The sequence below is a fragment of the Erythrolamprus reginae genome, unplaced genomic scaffold, assembly GCF_031021105.1.
Source record: "Erythrolamprus reginae isolate rEryReg1 unplaced genomic scaffold, rEryReg1.hap1 H_7, whole genome shotgun sequence".
NCBI lineage: Eukaryota > Metazoa > Chordata > Lepidosauria > Squamata > Dipsadidae > Erythrolamprus > Erythrolamprus reginae.
Genome location: NW_027248528.1, coordinates 837,327 through 845,716, shown reverse-complemented (window position 1 = coordinate 845,716; position 8,390 = coordinate 837,327). Strand labels below are relative to the sequence as shown.

At 44.1% G+C, this 8,390-nt stretch overlaps 1 protein-coding gene across 1 annotated transcript; it reads right to left on the bottom strand.

Annotated features, from left to right (window-relative positions):
• Positions 1–266: 266 nt before the first annotated feature.
• LOC139155840 (uncharacterized) lies at positions 267–6,354 on the bottom strand. Its single transcript, XM_070731169.1, has 4 exons — positions 5,122–6,354; positions 2,559–3,389; positions 1,845–1,877; positions 267–621 (listed from the first exon to the last, which is right to left on the bottom strand). The coding sequence occupies exons 1-4, from the start codon at positions 5,231–5,233 to the stop codon at positions 572–574; spliced, it is 1,026 nt and encodes a 341-aa protein (XP_070587270.1). The 5' UTR covers positions 5,234–6,354; the 3' UTR covers positions 267–571.
• Between the last annotated feature and the right edge of the window lie 2,036 nt (positions 6,355–8,390).

The following is an 8,390-nucleotide window of genomic DNA, read 5'->3' as shown; positions in this document are numbered from 1 at the left end:
AGTGACATTCATACTGTACATTCATACTGTACTAGTTTTAAGGGCAGCAAAGCCAAAAGTAATTTCATTCGTATTATTTCTTAGCTATATCTCATTTAAATAAAACTCCAAAGATACTCTGAGGTTGCAAAAACAAATGGGAAATTTGTTTCCTGTTTGTATCCCTTTTAGCAAGGCCACTATTATTCTCACCACCATTTCTTTGTCTTGATGGCAAGACTTGAAAGTTATGTGTTAAGAAGTAAGACACCGCTACAGCAAGAGAAATGAATTTAAATATTTTTTTTTTGTTTTGCTTTATTTTCAGGGGAATCCAGAGAAATTTAAACCATGTTAAAAACCAGAGCATTGAATCAGAGATAGAGAAAGATGGTGGGGAGTGGATGAGGCATGAGCCTCACCAAGGACAATTTAGGCTAACAGCAAGAGAAGGGAGGTAGGCAGGCGGCATAACTTCCCCTTTCAAGATGCTCCGACTTTCCAATCTTCAAGAGGGTTGTATGGGTTGCCTTGCCTCTCCCCATACATCCTCCCACAATATCTTAACTGCTTCCCCTGGATATTCATGGAATTAACCTTTCCCATCCAAGGTTTCCGAGTAGACCATCACTCTGCTAGGAGCTAGAAGAAAATATAAAATAAGAAAAGTATGGTGAAAAATGTATCATTAAAGAGAGATGTTACACGGGTAGCAAACAAATTTCCAGCTGTATACTTTTTGCAAGATATACTCCTCTTCCGAAACAAATGGATGCTTAAAAGATGGCCTCTCCATATCAAATGCAATCTATACAAATACCCTATAAAAACAGACTCTTGGGTGCAAAATTAGAACAGCATTACTCTGCTGTTGCTCCCACCTGATTGTAAGATTTAGTTTTGCTCTTGTTTCTTTTTGTGTTTGTACAAATTTATCTACCAATGGGCAGAAACTTTTTAGTCTCCCAAGATCCCCAGCCAGCATGGCTATGGTCATTAGCATACAATAGGGAAGGCTGTTTTTGATAAAAATATTATTCCCACAAAAACAATGGAGCAGTGCATCCCTTTCTATGATTCCTCCACCCTCCTCCAATTTACTTTCTACTTGCAAACCTTTATTTCATGTAATTGTACCCGCCTGCAAAACTTGACCCACTAGAGCAGGGGTCCCCAACCACCGGGCCGCGGACCAGTACCGGGCCGCGGGGCATGTTGCACCGGTCCGTGGAGTCAGCAGCTACTGGCCCTCATTCCGCCACCCCCTCCCTCCAGCGCTTCGCCTCCCGCCGGGCAAGAGGCCTCGGGAGGCAGGTTCTGCCGGCCACAGGATGATGGACGGGACAGAGGGGCGGGAAGGACCGAGAGGCTCAAGCCTCTTTTGGCTTCTGCAGCGGGGCGCTTTTGCGTTTTTGGCTGGGGGGAGGCAGGAGGGCCAGCCTGACCCCCTCTCTCCAGCGCTTAGCTCCCGCTGGGCAAGAGGGCTTGGGAGGCAGGTTCTGCCGGCAACAGGGCGATGGTGGGAAAGAGGGGCAGGGAGGACCAGCACCCCCATGCTTAATCCCGCCCCCAACCACACCCCTTTCCGCCCCCACCGGGCCATAGAAAAATTGTCTTGCTGAAACTGGTCCCTGGTGGAAAAAACGTTGGGGACCACTGCACTAGAGGGACTAATCCCCTAAATACAATCCTTAAATTTCAACCAACTTTAGAAGTATGAAAATACAGCACAGGTCCCATATAATCCCCATTCAAGCTTAAAATAGCTATCTATGCAATTGGAGTAGTTATTACTAATTTTAGTTGCACCACCATCTCAGAATGTAGTTTCATCTAGGAATTCTAAAAGTTATTCCATTGCTTACCTTGACTGTGTAGCTCCCATATATGGCTCCATTCTGTATCAGGAGAGAAGAAAAAAGATAAGAAGCCAAGCATTACTATATTTTATTCCTAAAGAATACCTAATAAGTCCCTCTGATTGTCTTTATTGTCCAACAGAAAGTTTCTAAATTTTAATTAAATTTTAAAAAGCTGTTCCAGATGTGTAGCAACAACATGCCCATCTCCCTGCATTGTTTAACAAAACAAAATTCAGAACTCTGACTCAGTTAAAATTAAATGGTAGAACCTATAATAATACTCAAATATTTGGAAGTAAAATGTGAAGGTTCCTTAATGAAACAGAAAAGCTTTTCGCTGACACCATTGAAATTTAATGAAGACACCTTTTTTCCTTAGCTTATTAAAGAAAGCATTACAGAGAATGATAAATTCCTTTTGAAACTGTTAATACAAAACAATTCAAAGCTCAATGTATCTTAACCAAATAAACATGGAAGATGATGTTTTGGAAATACTGTAAGTTGATTTTTACTTATTACCCTTCTGGTTTTTTGTGGGCAAAAAAATATCCCTGCCCCACTTTCCACTAATCACAATAGCTGATTTCTATGCACCTAAAATGTGACTTATGATTGAAAATTGCTCAATATATTCTACTACCAATAGATTAACAGCCTCAAAACATGCAGACATCCCTGTTCCTGTGCAGTACTGTACTCTTATGGCTATCTTACCTTGAAAGTGATAATTTCTTGCAGCCTGCCAGTCACTGGCTTCCATGTTTTCCCAACACGCTTCAACATCTGCATTTTCTGTCTCCTTGACTGGTGCAATTCCACCACCCCCTCCATTCCCGGCTCCTGGCTCATTGATAAAGGAGAGGCCCCATTCATTTTGGAAGATGGCTCCCAGATGCTGCCGCCTACTGCTATCGGTTGGCGGGGGGCTGCAGGGGGCTGGCGCCAAGACACAGTTGGGGAGGCTATTAGTGGTGCGGACAGCCGAGGCTGGAACATGGCAGGCTTTGCCTGGTTGATCCAAGTTCTCTTTCAGCTTGCTGGCATAAGAGATCTTGGGAATGATCCTGGCACTGCTGCTATCAACTGGGAAAGCAGGAGGGGGCCGAAAGAGTGACCATGTTTCCTTCTCAGATTCCTCAGTGGTTACACTCGAGGCATTAAATGTAACAGCAGGCTTCTCACTGGCTTTGATAGTACTGACTCGTTCCATTTCGGGAGAAGACAATGGGGAGGGTGAGTCAGAATAGCCACGGCGTCGATGCTGCCATCTCCCATTGGAAAGACCCTCTGGAGCAGAGTGGTGGCCATTAGTGCTAGGTCCCCATTCCTTGCGGTCTGAGGTGTTGCCTCGATAAGTTTTGCGGTAGGCAGGACGGAAGGGCCGGCCATGATGGAAATTAGGAGGATAACGGCGGGTATGCTGGGGTGGGTCTCGCTCAGACAGCTGGAGATTGCGGATGTTAAGGCTGTTGGAAGGACTCAGGGGAACACTGGGCTCATCAGCTATCTCAGAACTTGCAGTATATCCATTTGATTCCCATGATCCTGAGGAAGGAAAGCAAATTTGAGGTCTGTTGTTACTAACTGCAGAATACAAATACGGTCCCCCGGTTTAAAATATTTCACTGAAGGTCTTTTGAGGGGGGAAAAAACCCTTTTCTACTTTCCCTCTGTAGCCACCTTCCCTACTGACTGCTGCAGTAGCATTAGAAGGTTCAATAACAGAAGGTGCTAAGTCATTTCAGGCTAGCATTCATGTATTTGTGTTTTTGTTTCTAGACTGTGCAAGACCTCTTCAATTTTATGAATAAGCAGGATCCTGAAATTTAATTTGCTATTGCCACTACAGTTATTTCTCAAAGTGGAATGAGAAAATGTCCAGTGGCTAGAATTCTCATTCATTAAAAAGCTGCCATTGAAGGTGCTAAATCTCCAAAGTAATATTACAGTTTCAAGGAAAATAATAGTGTTGCCATTACAAAATAAAGGGAATTGAAGAATTTCTGTGCTATGATATGAGGTTCAACCAATGTTTAAATCTAAAACAGATTTTACTCAGCATCTGTTTATTTTCCTTGTTGTTTAGCTCTCCAGGATAAGAAGTTTCTAACCTAGACAACTTTTTTGATTAACAGAATGCAATTAGGCCAATGAACTATCTTTACATTAATGTCAGAAAAGCATCCTATCTCTCAGCCCAAACAAGGACACAGGATACAATTTTTGACATAGAATTGAAGATAAAATCATCAAACAGGTTGGTGGGGAAGGAACTATTTTTTCTTCCTTCACACAAGGCAGAGAAGCAAGACAGAAAAATGGGAGGAATAGAGTGATTGCTCTATCAGTTCATTCACTTAATGCTTTTCCTAATCAATAATGGCAACTGATCAAGTTGATGAACACAAGGCTTTCATATCAAAGCAGATGACATAAACTCAAACCTTTCAATCCAGTTCACATCACAATCCTGAGACCCTCTCCAGAAAATTAAGAACCCCTGCACCTTTTTCAATGGACCAGAAAGGATGCATCTAATACACACTGGATATTTTTTTAAGTATTTCCATGGCCACTGCAGTAAAATATCTCCAGTCAAAAGATACACTGAGGTATAAAAAAGGGGGGAGGGGGATACCCTTGTTCAGTACAAAAGAATAGTGTGTGATCTTCCTGCTAAATGAGAGGAAGGAGACTTTGCTTTCTCTGGCATCAAAGAAACTTTTATAGTCAGGTTTTAAGGCAATGATTCAAACAGAAGATACTAATCTATTAAAAATTGTGGGAGAAAGTAAGTTAATAATTACTTAGCAATGAGAGACGCTGATGGTTATGTGGACATTAGGGCAATTGGTGATTTAGGGTAAGACTAATGTTGATTGAATCTATTAAGAAAAGGAAAAGCAAGGTATTTATTTATTTATTGGATTTGTATGCCGCCCCTCTCCGTAGACTCGGAGCTGCATTGGAGGGATTCCACTCTGAAAGTTTATTGTTAAGGCAACAACAAATGAAATATGAGTTCTTATGCTGAGAAAAGCCATTGATCAAAATAATTCCTTGGGTTTGCAGGTTAAGAAGACTCATGCAAAAATTTGGTGATGGGTAGCAAAGCTGAAAAGAAGCTCCTTTGGAAGCATAACTGAGAAATCTTTCAACAGTTTTAATGTCCAAACCAAACTGCGAAGACCTGCATGCCTACGCACCTGGTTTTTTGCAAGCCCTGTAACAAATTCAAACAATTTAGAAATAAAATATTGGTCACTGGCTAAGTTACCTGTTCGGATACGGTTGCTGAGATTATGGCATTTCTCCTTCTTTCCTCCCAGGAGACGCAGTTCTTCCTCTGGATTGCGATTCTCATCCATGCCCAGTTCTTCTTTCTGCATGGCCTCTATCTACCCGGGCTTGGATGAAAGATGTAGGAGGCGAAAGATATTGACCACAAGGGACCTAACTGAAGTCCAGCTCCAACTCCCCACTTTTAAAAGATATAAGCTTCCTAGTGGTGATTCTTTCTACACTGTTAAAACCGTTTTGAAACTAACAAGATTGGGAACTATGACACTTGTTGGGAGCTACAAAAAACCACTCAAATCTGTAGAAGCTTCTCCAACGAAATCCCCAGATTTTCTACCCTGCTCCTCCAAATTTGCGATGTTTCCGGGGCGCGAAATGAGTTATCCAGTGTCGGTTCTTACGTTGCTTATTCTTCACTTTTGCTTTAAACACCCTAAACTTTCTCCCTCCCTAGTAAACGACTTCATATAAACTCTTGTACAAAGCTTACAAAAACACACGTATGGAGCCGATTCCTTATTCTCGAGCTCAGCGGCCTTAAAAAAACAACACCTTCAATTCTGGCGTTACTCAGCACCCTCTTCCCGGAATATATCTCTCCGCAACTGAAACAAAAGCAGCAGCAGCAGCGGGCCGCCTAAATGAACGCCTCTTCTTCTTTCCCCGAGGATTTTCCTCTCGCCCCACACCCAATGCGACTTCCACCCTTCCTTTGCCCGGAGCTCTGCTGCCCTCTAGAGCGGCTCCCAAAAGCCCGAGCCAAGCCGCCTCCCCGCTTTTTCGGAGGGCTGGAGGGTTTCCGTTACGGTCTGCCCGCTCGCCCGGGTGCCTCTCGCCCCAATTCGCCCGCTAAGGGGAGGCCCAGCTGAGTTCCCCCTCCCCGAAGAAAAACAAGCCTGACCTCCGGCTCCAGCGAAAAAAGGCTGCCGGGAACCTCGACTCCAAAAGCCTTAAAAATCTCCCTTCGGGGGAAAAAAAAAAGCCCCGAAGCGAAGCCGCGCCCTCGCTTTGCTCCAAGGCTTCCGCTACCCCACCCCGACCTTCAGAACCGGCCCCGCTGCGCTCCAGGCTCTCCGCTCCCGCCCGTCGCTCTCCTCAGGCCCAGGCGATTCCCCCGAAGCCCGCCCGGAACATTCAGCCAGCCAGCCAGCCCCAGCCACGTGACCGGTTTCCCTCTTTGGCCTCCTAGGATCAGGTGACCTCCAGCGCAGGGCGGCTTCCGGGGGTGGGCTCTCCCGAGCACGTGGGCCGGCCTCATCCCGTGATCCTCTTGGGGTCACGTGGGCCCGGGAGGCCGGCCCTGCGGCGGTCTTGCTTGGCGCGTGCTCTTTCAAACTTTGCTCGAACGTTTCCCAGGTGCGCCTAAAGCAGATTCACGCCATGTCCGTAGATTCCTGCCCAGCCTTGTTACAGGAGCTTTGTCCATAGTTGCTCCCACTCTGTGGTGTAAGCGCAGCGCTGTGCCTACCGTCGCTGTCCTACTGTCCTCTTTTATCGCTACTTTTTACTTCGGTTATGTTTATACAAACTACTTTACGCTTAGATTATCTATGGTAGACATATCCAGATTCCTAAGAGGTCAGTAAGGAGCGAGTACAAATGCACTAGTGCGCCTTCCGTCCCCTGTCCTATTACTCTCCTATATCTCCTATACCTTTCTTCTATTCCTATATCTCTTCTATTCTTCATTGTTCTATTACTATATCTTCTTTTCTATTCTTTCATAGATATATTTTACTATGAGTATCTTCTCTATAACCTTCATTATGCATTTTACTATGTGTATGTATATATATATATACAGTATACCCACTAAATCCCTCATTGTGTACTGAACAAAATAAATAAATAAAAATAAAATACTGCTATCGTATACAGGGGTGCCTCTACTTAAGAACTTAATTCGTTCCGTGACCAGGTTCTTAAGTAGAAACGTTCTTAAGTAGAAGCAATTTTTCCCATAGGAATCAATGTAAAAGCAAATAATGCATGCAAACCCATTGGGAAAGAAATAAAATCTCGGAATTTGGGTGGGAGGAAGAAGAGAAGAGTCACTGCCAAAGGAAGAAAGTGAGGTGAGGAGAATAAAAAAAAATCCAAAACTTTAAGGCTTTTTTAAGAAAAAGAGGGACTGAGGAGCACACGCCTCTCATACACCCAGCGCGAGGCTACCTCCCATACACTGCCTGCTGCTGCTACCTGCTGCTGCTACCTGCTGCCTCTTCCTTCCCATGCTGAAGGGCTCACCTCTCCTCACTCACTCGCTTTTCCTTTGCTGTGGTGACTCCTCGGCTGCTCAGAGTGAAGGGAGCGTTTCTTTTCTCTGGGTGCTGGCAGAGGTTCCCTGTCCAAGCACCCAGAGAAAGGAAAATGCTTCATTCGCTGTGGACTGCCAAAGCCTCCTTAAGCACCACCAAAAGGCTCCTCTGGCAGCCCAGATGGCCAGGATTAAAGGGGGAATGGCAGGAAACTGGCTGGGCCTTCGTGCTGCTCTCAAATTTCCTGGCAAATTTTTCCCGGCTCCGGTTCTTAAGTAGAAAATGGTTCTTAAGTAGAGACAAAAAAAACCTTGAACACCCAGTTCTTATCTAGAAAAGTTCTTAAGTAGAGGCATTCTTAAGTAGAGGTACCACTGTACATGTTCAACAAACAAACAATAAACAAATAAAAAAGGAAGAAAGAGAAAGAAAAAGAAAAAAGAAAGAAAAAGTTGACATGAGCTTTCCTGCTCTGGACAGGATTAGAACCTGGGTCTGCCCACTGTTACAAGAACACCTGAGTTCCTACGCCACCTGCCCCAGAATAGTTTCCACCCCCAGTGGATCAACCACAACCAGGTGGACAAGATCCAACAATCAACTGTTCTGGAGGACTGGAATTATAGTTAAGACTTAATGAACTCTATATAGTCTGGAGGACAGAAGGAAAAGGTGGGGCATGATCGAAACATTTAAATATGTTAAAGGGTTAAATAAGGTCCAGGAGGGAAGTGTTTTCAATAGGAAAGTGAACACAAGAACAAGGGGACACAATCTGAGGTTAGTTGGGGGAAAGATCAAAAGCAACGTGAGGAAATATTATTTCACTGAAAGAGTAGTAGATCCTTGGAACAAACTTCCAGCAGACGCGGTTGGTAAATCCACAGAAACTGAATTTAAACATGCCTGGGATAAACATATATCCATCCTAAGATAAAATACAGGAAATAGTATAAGGGCAGACTAGATGGACCATGAGGTCTTTTTC

What these genes read in the sequence shown, in the direction of transcription:
- LOC139155840 (XM_070731169.1), bottom strand. Translation starts at nt 5,233, where the DNA reads ATGCAGAAAGAAGAACTGGGCATGGATGAGAATCGCAATCCAGAGGAA. An exon ending in CAGCAACCGTATCCGAACAG is followed by an intron (nt 3,390 to 5,121) that starts GTAACTTAGCCA and finishes TTCCTTCCTCAG; the next exon opens with GATCATGGGAATCAAATGGA. An exon ending in AAGAAATTATCACTTTCAAG is followed by an intron (nt 1,878 to 2,558) that starts GTAAGATAGCCA and finishes CTCCTGATACAG; the next exon opens with AATGGAGCCATATATGGGAG.